Raw genomic sequence first — 19389 nt, 5'->3', positions numbered from 1 at the left:
AAAGCCTGTGCTTTGTGTCTGTCCTCCCTCTTCACATTTAAACAGATTAAATAAAACAAACAACAAAAACTTGTATTCAAAAGTCTTGCTGTGGAAATTTTCTTTAGAAATAAAACTAGGTATGTTAAAATGAGGAATTAGTATGGAATTTGAGAGCATAAATGGCAGTAAATCTATCACACTCTGTGTTTGTTTTCTACCTCTTCAAAACTGCCTGTTTTACAAGTTAATTGTGCTAACTTAGTCATAGCATTTGTATGTTTGCTGAATGTATGCCTTGCTCTGTGTAAGTTTCACTTACAGTACATGTGTAGAACTGCTGAGGTAAAAGTGTGACCAAAATAGCACTGCTATAGTAAATGTGTAACTAAATTAGCACTACTGAAGTAAATGTATGATTAGCATAGCATTGGAATAACATGTTTTTTTTTTGTATATTTGTTGTATTTGTAGTTTGTCTGCTGGGATAATAAAAAGTGTTCAAGAAAATAATGATTTTTTTTGTCACAAGATGAAACCAGTGTTCTGTATTCAATTGATATTAACAGCAGAAAGGCTTGAATCTATTAAACAACTTCTACAGTTAAAACTTCAGAAAATGATCAACTTATCAAACTGTACCTCCCACACGCTGGATGCAGTTCTATCAAAATAACTTATAGAAGTGATATCAAACACAATCAAACAAGAAACCAAACTCATAATGTTTTATATGTAAAACCTTAGAAAAAGCTGTTTCACTTTGCAGCTCTTACTGCATAGGATTTACATTCAGGCTCCATCATAGCACTGAGGCAGCTCTAGTTAAGAAAACAAATGTTCTTATCTGCTCCTTGCTTCTGATTAAGGCTGTGTGTATCTCTGTTGGTGTTGCTGAGCATCTTTTGCGCAACTGTATTGCAACAAAAAGCAGATTTAGATAGAAAGATTAGAAAACATAGATGTTTGTGGATTAGAAACAGGAACAGCGCTATCATGGTTCAGCTCCTACCTAACTGGACATTATCAGTTCATGAAGGTAAATTATTATAGGTTTTTAATTACAGAAAAATAGAAATAGAGATATGGAGCTCCACAATGCTATCTATCTATCTTAGTAAAATCAACAATAACAGAAGCAAAAACAGGCTAAACTGGGTGCAAAACAGCATTGGTGTTGCATACCAGCATCAGGCCCCAATATGAGAAAATAAGTCCAAACTGATCCAAACTGAGCCCTTGTTTTTGGAGCCCCATGGACCGCTGACCCAGCGGCTTCTACAGTCCATGCAGATTCCAATCTGACCACTAACCATTTCAGATATGCAGCACAGGCAAAGCCATACATATATATACACACACACACACACACACACACACACACATCCACCGCACTGATTGCTTCATATGAAGCCTCTTGCTGACCGCCCCAGCGGGACCTCCTCCAGCATCAGCACTGAGATGGAAAGGCGAAATCTCTCGGCCCCTGAGCCTCAGGGATAAACCCGAGAACATCTAGCCTCCCACCAAACAGCTTTGCTGGACCACTACTACTGCGCTCGCTAGCTGAAGAAATAAACGCTGGGTAAGGAAGGCTAAACCGTTGGAATGTTCCTGAGCGCTCTATTCTATTAAGGGGGCTGAACACAAAGAACAAAACAGGCAGATCAAATCTCAGACTTTTCCATTCTGACGAGGCGCGGGAGACCGGGGAAACGAAATGAAAATAGACAAGAGGCCAGCGGGCACGCTCGCACTTTCATCACCCAAACAAACCATTTACTGCGTTATGCTCATCAAATCCTAAAAAGCGTACACAAGCAAGAAATCGAGGTGCGCCAAACTTCGTTCCACTCTAAGTAAGCGAGCGATAAAATAAAAGCGATAAAAGGCTTCGTCCGGGACTGATATTGAATTTAATCCAAAGTTCCTTTGCAGTGCTCTGAGAAACTTTCCCCTGCTTTCACACAAGAAGGAGAAAAATAAATAAATAATAAAAAAAAAAAACACTGGCTGAGCAATAACAGTTCACTGAAGCAATATTGAAAGACATAACCACCAAGACCAAACCGATAAAAAGCTCTTACAAAACTTTTCAAATATCAAACTGTTCAAAACAACCCCACCCGCACCCTAACCACCCATCCATCCGCCACCGCCCGCACCCCACAGAGGCATCAGGCATCAGCTATGGAATGTAATGCTATTGACTGACTGGAAACAAAGGCCTTGACGTTCCACATAAATAACCTCATATAAAGCTGAAAAACAAGCCGTACCCTTAATTACTGCTCATTCTGTAATAGAAAAGCCTCTCAAAAAGCAATGCCTTAAACGATCATTGGCACGGAATGGCAGGGACTTGGGATGTTTCTTAATACCAAGAATGGACTGAGAAGAATGGACGTCTTGTGTTCTTGTAAACAATATACTTGACAAAGTTCCTATGGCTGAAAAAAAAATCTACAAGATATCCTGGGGAGAATGACTGTAATACCGTATTATTGAATTATACAGCGTGTTATGTGACATTAGTAAAGAACAAGGGTGTCGCACTGTTTGTTTTTTTCTCATTCAGAAGGTCTCACCACTGGGTGGTGGTGGTGGGTTAAAGTTAAGATTTTTTTTTTTTTTCACGTAGCTTGTTTTAACTAAAGAAACGTTCAGGCTACAGGTCGATATACACACCTCTAAACAGCGACAGAGCTAGCGCTTAGCACAGTTAGTGGCTAACGCTAATGCTGCTCCAGCAGTGCTAGACAGAGATAGCAGCAGGGTAGCAGCAGGCTGATATACTTACCTCTCTGAATGGCTTAGGAGCTAGTGCTGCCGTTAGCGGCTAAAGCTAATGCTGCTGCACCCAGCCTTAGTGCTGGAGAAACTTCACTAAGAACTCACCCTTTTTTGACGCTGAACTGAATGAATGTATGAATAAAATTCATACTTGAAAATGTGCATCAGATTTTAAGGCGCACTGTTGATTTTTGGCCTTATAGTCTGAAAAATACGATACAAGTTGGTGCAACTTAAAGATACTATGTGAATGTATATATGATTGAACAAAGTTTCAGTAAGTTTACAGTGTTGTTGATTGGCATCTGTCTGGTCACTTCCACAGCTTCAAAACAAACAGCTTCAAAAGGAAACTGGACTGGAATCTGTGGCACTGCCCCTCTCCCCAACCCAAACTAACCCAATCTAAACACTCATTATCCCCTACTCTCATCCACCGCAGAGTCGGGGAGTGCAGTACTGGCCGAAAGTGCCGCATCAACACTGGCGTGCCAAAGGCCCACGCAGGGATTCCAGCCCTGCTATTTTCTGCATGAAAACAAGGGCCTCAAATCCCCCTTCCCCCATTTCTCCATCTTGAGAAGATTAGAAGGCTCTCCAGTAGCAGTCCGCCTCCATATGGCTACAAGGCTCACCTCTTTCCAATTAGCGAGGGTTCAAATTCGGTGCCAAAGGGCGGGCCTACCTGTCCTGCCGAGAGGATGAAACGAAGGACATGAGCACGGGAGGACGGAGCATCTTCTGCCAAACGAGCTGCAGGAGCCGAGAGACGAGTGTCGAGACGCCGGCGCACGCGAGGCGACTCCTCCACGCTTCCAGATGGGAAGCAAACACACTGCTCCCGGAGAAACACATCTAAACCACGTCTGCTGTAAAAGTGATTTGTTGTGTTGGCTTTCGCTCTCAGGACTGAGCACCTGGGCTTGTCTGAGCGCTGTAATCTGATTTACTTGTTTATGCTCCGTAGGTTGGTGGACGTTCCAATACTATAACGAGCAATGACAACTGTAAAGACCTTATAGAGCCATGTGCACCAGCTTTCATAATCTCAGAAAGGCTAGGCTAGGCTATATACTGTCATTAATACCAAGAATAATACGAGAATGCTGCTACACAGGATTCCATTTACTGACAATTCAATTCTGAACAAAAAAACGAATGAGAATTGGACGTTTGTGTGGAAATGGTGGTTTGGTTTATATACATTATACTGTACTGTACAAATAAAAATATTGTCATTTAGAGCATTTATTATCCGTAAATGACAAAATAATAATCAATATTTAGTGGAATAACCCTGGTGTTTAATTAGAGTTTTTATGCATCTTGGCATCATGTTCTCCTCCACCAGTCTTACACACTGCTTTTGGATAACTTTATGCTGCTTTACTCCTGGTGCAAAAATTCAAGCAGTTCAGTTTGGTGGTTTGATGGCTTATGATCATCCATCTTCCTCTTGATTATATTCCAGAGGTTTTAAACTTGTGAGACCATTAAAAAAGTGAGCACCTGGCCCACCTGTCTGAGAGCTCCTAATCTGATTTACTTCTTTATGCTCCATAGGTTAGTGTAGGTTGTACAGCTACATAACGAGCAACGACACAACTGTAATGACCCGAGCCGTATGCACCAGCTTTTATAATCTCAGACCTGCTCTAATAATCAAATCATTCCCCCGCAGTTCTCCAGGGTGCAGATCTGGCACAGCCCTGCTGGTAGTAGTGAGTCTTTTTTCTTTCCTTTTTAAGTGAACAGCTAAAATAAATCCTCTGACTGATTCTGACTGGAGAACAAGTGCTGCCCATATAACAGATGGTTGATTTAAAATACTAAAATGGGATTCTGGCTCAGGCAGAGATAGCACGCTCTTTCAGAGGGGCTTTTGAAGAGCTACTACATGCTTTACTGTTTACGTTTTATTCAAAATTTTGTGCCTGGCGACTGGTAATCAGGTTTTTCTACAATAATATTACACTTGATATACCTAGTATAAATGAGACTGGTCTAAAAAGCATGGTTTTTGAGATGTTCTGACCATACATGAATGTAATTCTGTGGAAAAAAACACTGGCTACGTTATGGTTAACAATTTGGGACATCCTCAAAACATAGCATTAAGTTGTTTCAGGCTGCTTTTAAAAAATCAATGTCTAATTCCACAACACAGCAAATGGCTTATGGCTTATAACTGGGCACATATACTGTAGCACAGCCTATATTGGTAAAGAGGAGCACAGCTGGCGTGACCAAGTGTGATGGCCCCATTATTGACACTATACTAAAAACCACACCTTTAACCAAACAGTGATAAAAGTGGATGAAAGTTCGACTAGGAGACAATCACCTCAATCAATCACCAGCTTCCACCTGTCTTTAAAACATCTCTATTTACACACCTGCTTTGCTGATTTCAGATGCTGGCATTACATAATTTCCAGCCCTCCTCCCCATTGCCACCAGATTGGTCGCACACGGTTATGCTCTATAGGTTAGTTTAGGTTCTACAGCTACATGATGAGCAATTGTAACGAAGGTTAATTTGAGGAGAAATCGTGGTTCAATTCCAATTTAATAGAAGAAACTATAGAATCACTGATTGGTGGAAACTTCACACTTCCTCCAGACTCTGCTCCCTTAATTTACAAATGAAATGTAAAATTTTCTGATGATCAGTGATGGTTTGGAGAGACATGTCATCTGCTGGTGTTGATCCACTTGTTTTATTATCAAGTCTAAAGTCACAAAATCTTCATGCTTCCCTCTGCTACTGACAACTTTTATGGAGATGCGGATTTCATTTTCCAGCAGAACCTTTAAAAACTGCCCACACTGCCAAAAGTACCAATTGGGCTTATATAATATTAGAATTTTCTGAGACACTGATTTTTTGGGGTTTTCATTGGCTAAAAGCCATAATCATCAACAATAAAAGAAATAAACGCTTAAAATAGATCACTAGATCAATAGATTTCACACTTTGAACCTGAATTTCTGAAATAAAGTAACTTTTTAAAATCGTATTCTCATTTTTTGAGATGCATCTTTATATTCATGTGAAACTCTACCTGTGGACAGATAAGCATGGGGTTTTAATGAGCAAAATATCTCATAGCTGCATTATGTCTCACAATGCTAACCTGGGACAATGCTAACAATGATAATATGGCGAAATAAAATGTAACATTTTGGTTGGAATTGCCATAAACCCTGGCAAACAATTGTCAAACCAGTTGTAGCAAAATGCAAACCCATAGCTCTGACATGTGACTTCTGAGGTAAACTCTACACAACATTAGTTATTAAAAAAAAATCCCAAATCCTGACCTTCCATTGGCCAGTGAGCCAGATTCCAACAAGCTGATAGATGTGCAAACAGCCAAAAGATCTGAGCAAGATGCAAAGACTCCTGGTCAAGTTTGATCTCAAAGGCTCAGAAGCATCAAAGCATCACGGGCTTCTTCTGAGGCTCCGTCAGAAACGTGTGACGTGGAACAGGAGTGATCTGCATCAGTACAAGCCCTGCATCACACGCTCCATCCCGTCACTTCAGAAATGGTTTTTCAGGGTCGACGCAGCCGAATGTAATGCGATGCATTTTCCCAGCTGCGTTTGAGCAGTCGGTCGAGGGAGGGTTGATGAAAATTTGCCGCCTGACAGAAGGCTGATTTCCTTTTTTGACATTTGGATCAATACAGTGTTGAGCTTCCAGACTGAGCCTGGCTTTCAGAGAAATAACCCTGGAATAAAAACTCTGCAGTGATGGCGAAAAAGAGCCATCACAAGTTTTATATCTGTATTTTACTCATATTTCTTTAAAAGGTTTGCATCTAGGAAGGTAAAGCCACAAATCCTGGGCTAATCAGAGAGGTCATCTTCTGACAAGCTCTGATTTAAGGATCACAATCTTCTGAACCCACAAAACCACACTTGCTAGACCTCTTGACTCTCCTGAGGTAGTCTTTAAAACTAACCTTATAGATAATATTCCAATCCAAATACATTTTGTAGGCAAATGTCTTCCTGTTTCCTACAATCTGACTTCAAAAAGTATTTTGAAGGATCTGCACCACAAGTGCCTTCACATGACCTATGACCCTATCCTTAAAAGTCACAAATGTTTAAGAGTTTCATCTTTCAGTCTTCCAGTAAACACTGGATGTGATGGGAAAACCTCCCAAGCTCTGCTTCATGGGCTCGGCACTGTCAATTCACACCAATGCATTTCCCCAGCTGGGATTGAATGGTAGGTTGAGGGAGGGTTAATATAAATGTGCCACCTGACAGGAGGCTGGTTCTCAGTTTGACATCTGGATCAATACATGCTAGAGCTTCCAGCCTTGAGTTTAGCTCTTAACATAAAAATTCACATCGGTATAAAAAAGAAGAAACCCAGAAGAAAATCACACATCTTTTCCCACACGTCAGAGTACTGCCATCAAATATTTTCCATAAACATGTATAACAAACAGGGGTTGGACAATAAAATTGAAACACCTGTCATTTTAGTGTGGGAGGTTTCATGGCTAAATTGGATTAAATCTTCATTAATTGCACATTGCACCAGTAAGAGCGTGAAGAGTGTGAAGGATCAATTAGCAGGGTAAGAGCACAGTTCTGCTCTAAATATTGCAATGCCCACAACATTATGGGTGACATACCAGAGTTCAAAAGAGGACAAATTGTTGGTGCACGTCTTGCTGGAGCATCTGTGACCAAGACAGCAAGTCTTTGTGATGCATCAAGAGCCACGGTATCCAGGGTAACGTCAGCATACCACCAAGAAGCACCAACCACATCCAACAGGATTAACTGTGGATGCTGTAAGAGGAAGCTGTCTGAAAGGGATGTTCAGGTGCTAACCCGGATTGTATCCATAAACTCCCCTCTGAGCGGTGAAAGAGCGCACTGACAATTTCTGGTATAATTAAAGGATTTTAAGTGCGCCTTACAGTGCGAAAAATACGGTATTTCTATTATATTTCTATTATAGAGTGTCAGGAGTCTTGCCAAAGACTCTCCTTGGTGTACCACAGCATAGTCACCCAGACAGGGAATTGAACCCAAGCCACTCACATGATGTGGTAGCTCATAAGCTGGTGGTGGTGTTATCCACTGTGCCACAACAACCACAACAGCATACATTATACAGTATTATCTCCCCAATACTGTTCTTTTTTTTCAAATATTGATTACACAAAGTGTATTATTAGTGTATATTATTAATGTTATGACTTGTTGGATCAAAACAAAGACCTAACAATCGGAAAGTAACAAGCAATTAAGGCAAGAAATCCGTTCCTTCTTCTATTTCTTACTTCAGATGTCAAATCAAACATCTCAGAGCATTCCCAAACAATTCAACAATTAAATTTCAAGATAAAATCAAGACGAAGCTGTAGAAAACCCAGAACACAGAGTGAACGACTGGCCTGACTCACCGTAACGACTCCCTCATGAACACTTTTCCAAACAGAAGCTGCAAAACGGCGTACCCCAGCACCTTCTCAGCATCAGCAGGGGGTACGGCGTGTTATCCTATAGCATTAAGGTCCAGATGGCAGGAGCCTCTCCGGGAATGTGGATCTATGTATGGGTGTGTATGAGAGATGCATGTGTGAGCGAGAGAGAACTGGAGCTGTGTTGACCCAGTTCAGGTCCAATGCAGGCTAACCCTGTGCTGCAGTGCTGTACTGGGAGCAACTCGAAAAAGAACATTATATACCCCATCATATACAACTTAAAAATGATGAGTTTATTTAATTTTACCAAATTAAAAACCTCTATATTATAATCAAGAGGAAGATGGATGATCACAAGCCATCAAACCACCAAACTGAACTGCTTGAATTTTTGCACCAGGAGTAAAGCAGCATAAAGTTATCCAAAAGCAGTGTGTAAGACTGGTGGAGGAGAACATGATGCCAAGATGCATGTTTAAAACTGTGATTAAAAAACAGTGTTATTACACCAAATATTGATTTTTGAACTCTTAAAACTTAAATAAATATGAACTTGTTTTCTTTGCATTATTTGAGGTCTGAAAGCTCTGCATCTTTTTTGTTATTTCAGCCATTTCTCATTTTCTGTAAATAAATGCTCTAAATCACAATATTTTTATTTGGAATTTGGGAGAAATGTTGTCTGTAGTTTATAGAATAAGACAACGATGTTTATTTTACTCAAACATAAACCTATAAATAGCAAAATCAGAGAAACTGATGCAGAAACTGAAGCAGTCTCTTCATTTTTTCCAGCGCTGTATGGTATACCCACATTCAGATACCACAGAGATGGAGATCTATACTAGGGGTTTAATAGAATTATGATGAAGTTAATCACCAGGTGTACAGAACTTCTTTTTAGCTATTTGATTGGACAAACTTTGGACAAAAATGAAAAAAAAAATGGGTCACAAAACTTATGGAATACCACATCAACCACTTTGACACCTTAGCAATCCCAGAACCTTCTCAGCATCAGCAGGGACTGGCTTGTAGTTCTATACCATTAAATTTCACATGGCAGGACCCTATCACAGCAACCAACCACCTTAAATACCACAGCAAATGCATCATAAAAACCACCAAACAACACCCAAGCAACCACTTGGCAACCTAGTCACCATACTGGAACACCACAGCACCCACCTACTAACCAGCTTGAAACACCATAGCACATATCATATATCATACCAGCCTTCAAGCCAAAACAGTTTTAACCCAGTAACCATGTAGCAACACCACAGCAACCGCCATTAATTGAGCAACATCATTGCAACCACATTTCAACACCAATGCTAGAATCCACCCAGCAACTACAGTACCTAGCATCACCATATCAACCTCCAAACAAAAACAATTTAATTCTAGTGACTATGCTGCAACACCACAGCAACCACCATCAATTGAGAAACATCATTGCAACCACATTTCAACACCAATGCTAGAATCCACCCAGCAACTACAGTACCTAGCATCACCATATCACATTTTATTCTAGTGACTATGCTGCAACACCACTGCAACCACCATCAATTGAGCAATATCATTGCAACCACATTCCAACTCTAAATATAGAATCCATCTAGCAACTACCTAGCATAACCCCATTATCCTCCAAACAATAACAATTTAATTCCAGTGACTGTGTTGCAACACCACAGCAACCACCATCAACTGAGCACCATCATTGCAAGCACATTTCAACACTAATTATAGAATCCATCTAGCAACTACCTAGCATAACCCCATTATCCTCCAAACAATAACAATTTAATTCCAGTGACTGTGTTGCAACACCACAGCAACCACCATCAAATGAGCACCATCATTGCAAGCACATTCCAACACTAAATATAGAATCCATCTAGCAACTACCTAGCATAACCCCATTATCCTCCAAACAATAACAATTTAATTCCAGTGACTATTTTGCAACACCACAGCAACCACCCAACAAATCACCCTAAAAACTCCACTAGCAACTATCTAGTATACCATAACCCCATCTAGCAAGACCTAATTTCAAGCAAGTGACCGCCATATTAGCATCATTAGAGTTAGCTCTTATATGGGTTAAAGTAGATTAATGACAGCTGTGATAAGATGTGAAAACTGTATTTAACCATATCCTTAATCAAAATATACCATATTTATTTTTAATAGTAGTATACCAGATTTATTATTATCAGTTTTAATATCTATACCCGGTCTGTTTCTATTGGTAGACGGAGCAGAGAGGTGCTGATGCATTATTCAGATCAGACAAGCTATAGTGAGTAATAGCACATCTACAGAGTTCAGCAGCATTATTGATATTTCTGATAAAATGGCCAAGGAGTGAAGTGACCTATTAAACTAATAAACCTGACGTCTGCAGCGTCTGTAGCAGCAGATCCAGGATAATGAGAACAGAGGGAATGAGTGTGTGTGAGGGAGAGGAAGAGGAAGACAGGATCTAATTAGGCTGCGGGGGAAACTGACAGCGTGTCTGCTACAGTTCAGCAGCACTGACAGCACAAACACACACACACACACACACACACACAGAGGGCTGCAACTACCAGAGAAGACCCCGAGTCTGTACGTTCAGTAGCCCTGGAGTGACCTCACACACTCCTGAGACTCACAAACACATCCAAACAGATGTGGATTTCATTTTCCAGCAGGATTTGGCACACTGCCCACACTGCCAAAAGTACCAATTGGTCTTATATAATATTCTAATTTTCTGATTAAACACTGATTTTAGGTTTTCACTGGCTGTAAGCCAAAAGAAATAAAGGCTTAAAATAGATCACTCTGTGTTTAATACATCTATATAAAATATTAGTTTCGCATTTTAAACTGTTTTACTAAAATAAAAAGTAACTTTTCAATTATATTCAATTTTTTTGAGATGCTCCTGGATTTGTCAGGACTGGCAGGTGTAAAAGGAGCTTCAAACCCAGGTCTGGACCAAAGAACCAGAGTTTGGTCAGCCCAAAAAAAGAGGTCTTCTCTGTCTGGATCGTCTGCAGAGTGAAACACTTCTCTGGATTGGATTTTTAGATCAATTACAGGAAGTTGAGTCGCTCTTTAAAGGTCTCCTTCCTTCCATAGGAGCTAACAGCTTTAGAAACAGCAAATTTCTGTGCAAAAATCACATCAGCTTTATATGCTGTACCCAGTAACTCAGAGCTAAGGAACAAATGGTTAGAATTCGTCTATAAAAAACCAACAGCAAAGTACAATTGAGATAGCTAGGTGTACAGTATGTTTAGAACAGTTCTGTTTACACTAGTTAAAAGTAAAAATCCACCCCGAGGTAGATTTTTACTTTCTGTACCTGGACTATCCACCTCTGTGTGTAACTATAGGTTTAAATAGGATCTCCGGTGGATTTTGTGTTTTACAGAGACTCTAAGACTTTAGATCAGTGGCTGAACTGCACTTAGCAGATCATTACACATGTTGTAAAGTAACATGTGACATTGCAAAGACTGAAAAACTGTTATTAAATACTGTGTAAAAAAACAACAACTGCCTTGCAATGCTGTTAGCCAACAACAAACGGTTGAGAGCAGCTGCACACATTAAGCCCTGAACAGTATGAGTTAATGTGATGCTCCCTCACTGAGCCGTGTTAGTTAAAGTTGCCTACCAGCAAAAAATAAATCACGGCTGTGGTTTCGGTTCAGCCCGAAAAGGGCAACTTTCCCCGAGCGGCACGAGCCGACCTGCAGCGCCAGCCTCCCTGTCCTCTCCCGACAGCTGCCACTACTTAATTCAGAGTCGCGCCGGGCCTGATGAGACTTCCGGCACCTCGCGAGAGGTGCAACCATAAAAACCCTCCCGCTTTATCTCCATACATAATTCATCCTCATTAGCTCTTCTGAAATTCAGTTCCAGCTGCAATTACTCCACACACACACACACACACACACACTCTTCCTAATCAAAGGAATAAGATGAGTCTTTCATGGCGAGAGTTCAGCGTGTGTATGCTGCTCTCGCATCAAGATGATTACACGCAAATGGCATAAATAAATAAATGCATGTTTAATGACTACATGGCTTTAACAGCGAACAGCGAGGAAAAAACAGCATTAGCATTCCCTTTACTTCCACAATGAATTCACGAGCGTACATGTTTAAAGACGTTACCAGAGAGAGCGTAGATTTGCAGTAAATATGCACTTGGATGGAGTGTAGCATGAGAAAAGGAAAAAAAAAGCATTGAAGAGCACTTAATGTCTTAAAAAACATTTAAAAAAGTTCCAAACAGCTGAATGGGAAAGTGCTGAATTAACGTGCTACTGAAATTAGTGTAATATTATTTTAGTGATCTATAGCGCTCCGTCAAATCAGATCCAGCTGATGTGCAAAAAACATGTACTATTTATCTTAATTAATCATGGGTGTGGTTAATTTTGGGCGTAACCAGACAATAAACCAATCAACGAGTCAGTCATCATTCCCTTTAAGAAGCAGGTGAGCTCTGACTTTGGCGCTTTCATATTTTAACAGTGCAGCGCTTTTGTGCGTCTCAGCAGAGACAGATACTGAGCTGTGTGTTCACACTGTGAAGATACACCAGCAGCAGATCATTTAAAGGAACAATAATGTTATTTTATTCTTTATTCTGTTTATTGTTGAGTTGAAAGTTGGGTTTGTGCTCTGCAGCGTCACCAAATGTCACCAAAAATCAGCAGTAAACTGTTATAGGTATTTGCTTACATCTAGAACTCTTTTTTAAAGATTGCAGTAAATAATCAACAAGTGAAATTATTTGGCCAAAAATAATGGGCACTTTCTGTTATTTATATTGAAAAATATAATGCTCTGTTTGTACTTGTGTTGGGATGGAAAAACATTAAAAGTGATATTTTTTTGTCTTCAAAAAGCAAAACTAAAGTAAATTCTAAACTATTTGATTAAAGCAGCGGTGAAAAATGTGTCAGACCTGCAAAAAAAAAAGTGCTTGGCATTTAGTATTCAACCTTTAGCTATGTGCTTCATTTTGTCCTTTTTTAGTGTTTTCAGTGGGCCAAAAATGTTCATTTCCACGTCTACAATAAAAGCTTCTTAACAAGCTAATATCCGTTATCCATTTACCAGATAACCTAAACCAGCACACTTGAGCTTGAGAGGTTTTGTGCACAAAGCTTCTCAAGATCCTGTTTGTGACGCCAAACAACCTGAACAAAAAGACCCTGTGAATATAAGATAAATATAAGTGGGAAACAGGGCCATCTAAGAACAGCATAAAAAAGCCTGCAGCCTTAAAATTGCAATTACAAGTACACATTTAAAACAGTACAGACAGTACAGTAGGGAAAGGGACGACCGTTACCAAACCACAGGTCTGAGAGTAAAATCCACCCTGATTCAGTACCTTAACAAGAAATCTGCGAACCACCTCCATGGCAAGAGCATTAGGCCTGGGTCCGATCTGATCCAACCTGAAGTTGCTGGGAACTTTAGTCTGGCTTGTAGGTGTGGACTTTTCTCTAGGTGTCTCCCGTGCTTGGCTGTGGTAAGATCCAATGGTATGAACTGAGACTGAGGAGAGAGGAGAGGAGAGGAGAGACTCCGGAAACTCCAAACTCAGAGGTAATTACCTAGCCAGTGTAGACCGAGCAGTGAACAAGAGAGCATTCACACACTTCCCTTTTCACGATTCAGTTGCCAGAGTGAACGACCTCAATTAGTGGCGAGCGGCATCTTGCTGTGTGGTGTAAAAGAGAATGATTGAGTTAGAGAGGGAGGAAAAAAGAGAGAGAGAGGATAAGACCGCGTCTATGTGAATGTCAAGCGAGCAATTTTGAGGGATCTGCAGTCTTTAAGACCTTTTCGAGTTGGAGCTCATCGAGTTGGACCTATCGCGGCGGCTCGTGTATCTCCCTCTCTCCCACCTCCCTCCCCCAACACAGTGGCAGAGTGGGAGTGGCTGAGAGCAGTCTTAGTGGATTAAGGCCTTCTGAGCCTCGCTGAAGTGGGGCAAAGAGAAGAGGGCTGCACCAACAACTTCTGTTCTGTTAACTCTTCTAGGAAGGTCAGGGCAACTTTGACTCAAACCCTGTTTTATTGAACCTCATACTTTAAAAACATGATCCATTAAGGATTCTGCACGCTTCCTGTGAAATGATGCTCACAAGCAAGCATTGCACACAGTGGATCAACACCAGCAGATGACATGTCTCTCCAAACCATCACTGATCATCAGTAAATTTTACATTCCATTTAAAGTAAATCAAGGGATCAGAGTCTGGAGGAAGAGTGGAGAGACCCACAGTCCAAACTGCTCGAGGTCTAGTGTGAAGTTTCCACCAATCAGTGATGGTTTAGAGAGACATGTCTGTCATCTGCTGGTGTTGATCCACTGTGTTTTATTATCAAGTCTAAAAAGTCATCTTACAGCACTTTATGCTTTTTCCATCCGCTACTGACAACTTTTATGGAGATGCGGATTTCATTTTCCAGCAGGACTTGGCACACTGCCAACACTGTCAAAAGTATCAATTATTCTTATATAATATTTTTATAACAATTTTCAGTACCACTTTAAATTAAGACTACCTTTATATTTACAATTAGTTTATTAATGGTTACTAATTAGGTTGTAAAGGCCTTAAAAATCAATATTAATCAGTTATAACACATAGAACACGTAGAAAGGGCAACAATATAGATGGCTGTGGGTTCACTATTTGGCAAACAAGAAGTCATTGTTGCCCTTTCTATGTACTGTATGTGTTATAACTGATTATTAAAGATTCTTAAGGCATTTACAATCTAATTAGTAACCATTAATAAACTAATTGTAAACCATTTATAAACCCTTTATAGTGGTAGTCTTATTTTAAAGTGGTACCCAATTTTCTCCCTCCTTTGAAACGGTTCACCACAACCCTAATCCTCCTTCTACTATTATCTTTGGGGCCAATTTGACCCCTTTCCATATTTAACATCTTTATTGACATTCATTTTGTGCTTTATATTTATTGACTTCGTCTAATTTATTAAGGACAATCGGTTACATATAAAAATGATTAACATGATAATATATTTCTGAATGTCATGCAATTCTATCATCTCCAAAAACTTCCCTCACCTTTTGGCCCAAATCTATTAAGATCATTCTTGTCGTAATGCCAGAACCATTGATTATTCAACAAGAAAACATTTTTAAAAATCTGACGCATTACCTTTTAATCAATTTATGTTTATGTTTAACTACATGTAGAGTGTGCGTAACTCACAAGAGGACAAGAGCAAGATTAAGGTGGGACATGAAATAAAAAAATTACCCATTGAAAGAAAATAAACTTTCACGAGATTTTGAAAGGAAAGATCAGGCTAATGAAGTACTAAGAGTAATCTAAAGGTCACAGAAGTTGATTCCCACGCCTGAGAAATATGGGAACTCGTTAGATAAAGATGGAGCTCAAAAGAAGGGGGAGGCACCGGGGGTCCTGTTGACGCCAATTAAAAAAGCAAAAGTTTTCTTTTTATCCTGAGGTTTCCTGGTCTTACGTAGAAGCTGAGAACTTTTATCTGCGGGAGGCACCGGCTCGCTCGCTCGCTCCCCAAAACATCCAGGCTGAAGGGAGAATTTCATCATGATCTTAGTTTAAAACGCCCAAAAACAAACAGACAAATATGGTCAGAAATATCAAACAACATTTTTTAAAGATTATTTACCAACTGGTAAGAGTGGAGGTTATGTAAAGCTAATGGGTACTTTTTTTTCCCAACCGTATTATAAAGTGCACTATCAATAAATGTCTATTTTCTGGTCTATTTTTACAAACAAGGTGCACCCAGAGACTGTAAAAAAGATGGACGCCGTGTCGCCGTTTCCATTCATTCAATGAAAATGAAGCCAAAAATTTTCCTCCATGTTGGCGATCCTGAAACCCGAGTCTGTAGAGCGCAGTAGAGACCAGAGGAGGGAGAAAGACTGTGGAGAGACCGCCTACTCATTTGAATAACCCCGCCCCTGAGGGCTGCCTCGAGGTCACAGGCTGCAGAGCGGAGCGGAGCTGACGGTCTGTTATTGGCCCCGCCCATAACCAGCACTTTTACAATAATCACACCTTTTTTGAATAGAGTTGAATAACGTTTTAAAAAACGAATTCTGTGGGGATATAAAAAATTGACAATATAAGCAGAGGTTACACTAGCTGTTGCATTTAAATAATGGAGGTAGAATTACAGTATATTAGAAAAGAAAAACATGATTGAAAGTTGTCTGTTTCGCCATTGAAACCTATGGGGATGGGTGGGGTTACACAGCTTTCTGAAACTGAACAGCAGGGGGCGCCCAACCTGTGGTGAGGCTTCAATTTTGAGAGACGATGCTCTGCTCTGTCCAGCTAAACACAGTCTATGGGTGCACCAGATAATACACATAGCACATTTTAAGAAACAAGTTACAACAAGAAACAGGGACACGGCTGTGGCACAGTAATCTTCGCAGATGTCTCTCCTAAAAACTGTTTATTTGGGTGAGTAAAGTGCCTGTGTTCATTTACAGTATGCTTCGATTTCCAGTATTTTAATGAGGTTAGCAGCAGTGCTAGTCACAGTTAGCATCAGTGCTTATCGCTAGTAAAAGCCGCTCGACAGTGCTACACTGATATATTCTAAATGTTGTGGTAAGCCAGCTTGTTTTAACACGGTAAATGAGCAGGTTACAGTCTGATATACTCACTTCTGAATGGCGAAAGAGCTGCGTTTAGCAGTTAATGCTAATGCTGCTCCAGCCTTAGTGCTGAAGAAATTTCACTGAAACCCCTGTATAAAGCTTCAAATACTTCAGGAGAGTGGCTTTACTGTTCCTTACAACCTGAGAATTCATACATAAGGTGCACTGTCAATGTTTGGGAAAATTAAAGCATTGTGTGCCTTATATAGCGAAAAACACAGTAAGCTATATTAAATGATGTTATGTAATAACAAAAGTTTGGGAGAAGGACCACGCCCAAACTCCACGCTCTAACTCCACCCCCTATCAATCAACCACTCTATAAATACCTGCTCTAACTATCTACCTTTTGTGACGAAAGTTCGCAACCCACCTCCTCCCCAACAACCCCCTTCTTCTACTCTACCACTTCCTATATTAAATAAAATGGGGAGATATAACTGCACGCTATTTCAGCACACAGTTCAGAACTCCAGGCGATTTCCCAAATTCCCAGAGTTCCCCTTTTTCTTCTTTCTCTACTTCTCTTAGGCGTGATCCACACTTAGCAAACACTATAGTTTCAGTAGAAAACTTGTGTTTTCATCCCTGAAAGTTTAGACCAGAGTCTTCGTTGGATACACAATGTTGGTATTTGTACATTCACTCTGGTTAGTCTTGGTTTCATATTGCAATTTAGTGACCAGTACATTAAATAACTTTAAATAACTTTAATCTTGCCAACATCTGCTACATAGGCAGAGTCTCCCTGTGACAACTTACGATTATTGGTCGGAAAGTCTGAAGTATCAAGAAAAGCGCTTTCACATGGCGAAGAAACCAGACCATGATGGCCAGATCAACACCACGCCTTTTTATTCAGCTATTTTTGGAACAAACTGAAAATCTGGGCCAAACAAGGTAAGTAAGAAAGCATATTAGAAAGATGCAGTCTTAGCTTTCTGACTGCATTAAGCAAAACTGTGTCCAATTTCCAATAGAATTATTGCTATAATGCAGAGAAAAGGACAGAAGAATGAGAGACATTTAGAAAGCCAGAGCGCAACAGGCAATTGAGCTTCATTAGACAATTCAACAGTGCTTTAAGGAATGTTGAAGTCGTGCCTCGAGCTTTTGTTCACTGACAGGTCCTGGTGGGAACGGACCGTTCATACGTTACGGCAGAAAGAAAAGGGAGGTGAGATGAGCAATAGAAGGCTAATGGCAGATGACAGCTCACACCCCCCTCGGAACTGGACGCCTCTATTGTTGCTCTGTAGTTGATTTGGCGAAGTGGAAACAAAGAAAGAAACACTTTTTGAGCTTCATAACTCAAGATTCCTTGGCAGGTTTGGCATACTTGCAGAACTCCCGATGTTTTGGCAGGACTCTTGGCATTTATTAGAGCATGCCGCTGCTGGGATGAGATGGGGAAAGCTTGGAGAGAAGAGTGGGAAGAGAATGGAGGTAGCGTTGCGTGGTTAGGCCAATGGCCCCCTGTCAACTTCCATTAGCTGAGAATGTGCAATGTGCTCTCTGGACCTCCACTTCCTGTAATGAGCCCCATTGTCTGAAAAAGCTAGAGGGGAATCTTTCTCTCACACACACATATAAATGGAGGTTGATAGCTCCTCGTCAATGTGGCTCAATGATCTAGAGAGTTGGAGAGTTTAGAAGTCCAGAGTCTTTATTTTTAAGTTTTTTTGGCAAGGATGACATGAAATGATTCTTAGAAATGATTGGCAACCAAGAGCATAATCTTACATGTTTGTTGATTTGCATTAGTTTCAGATAATTGGATGTGCATTACCTCAGTGTGCATTAGCTTCTCGGTAGGGTTCTCTCGGTAGAGTTAAAAGTTGAGCTCCATTGGCTCCCAGTTTATGCTCGCATAACATTCAAAACTCTTACAATCGCCTACAAGGTGATGACAGAACAGCTCCTTCCTACCTGCACTCACTCCTGAAGGCTTACGCTACCTCATCTGGGCTGGAAACAGGAGAGTTGAGGTGCACGTTGAATTCTGCGTGATTTGATCAGCCGTGGTCTTATGTTTTTTGGATACAATCCGGGTTAGCACCCGAACATCCCTTTCAGACAGCTTCCTCTTACAGTGTCCACAGTCAATCCTGTTGGATGTGGTTGGTTCTTCTTGGTGGTATCTCGCTGACATTACCCTGGATACCGTGGCTCTTGATACATCACAAAGACTTGCTGTCTTGGTCACAGATGCTCCAGCAAGACGTGCACCATGTCTCCCATAATGTTGTGTGCATTGTGTAAAATATTTTGAGCAGAACTGTGCTCTTACCCTGCTAATTGAATCTTCACACTCTACACGCTCTTACTGGTGCAATGTGCAATTAATGAAGATTGGCCACCAGGCTGCTCCAATTTATCCATGAAACCTCCCACATTAAAATGACAGGTGTTTCAGCCCCTGTAAAC

At 40.5% G+C, this 19389-nt stretch overlaps 1 protein-coding gene across 11 annotated transcripts in view; it reads right to left on the bottom strand.

Annotated features, from left to right (window-relative positions):
• The window catches only part of arvcfb (ARVCF delta catenin family member b), a 378373-nt gene that overhangs the window by 137643 nt on the left and 221341 nt on the right, over positions 1 to 19389 (bottom strand). Inside the window, exon 1 of one of the 11 annotated variants that reach the window (XM_049470450.1) lies at positions 13648 to 14083. The exons of the other annotated variants lie outside the window; for them this stretch is intronic. Within the exon in view, the coding sequence (XP_049326407.1) occupies positions 13648 to 13677 (30 nt within the window). The 5' untranslated portion in view covers positions 13678 to 14083. Of the gene's footprint in view, positions 1 to 13647; positions 14084 to 19389 lie in introns of those variants that run through there. 11 annotated transcript variants of the gene reach the window in all.

The sequence above is a fragment of the Astyanax mexicanus genome, chromosome 22, assembly GCF_023375975.1.
Source record: "Astyanax mexicanus isolate ESR-SI-001 chromosome 22, AstMex3_surface, whole genome shotgun sequence".
Taxonomy (NCBI): domain Eukaryota; kingdom Metazoa; phylum Chordata; class Actinopteri; order Characiformes; family Acestrorhamphidae; genus Astyanax; species Astyanax mexicanus.
Note: the sequence above shows the minus strand (reverse complement) of the source record. Positions and strands in the feature narration are given on the sequence as shown.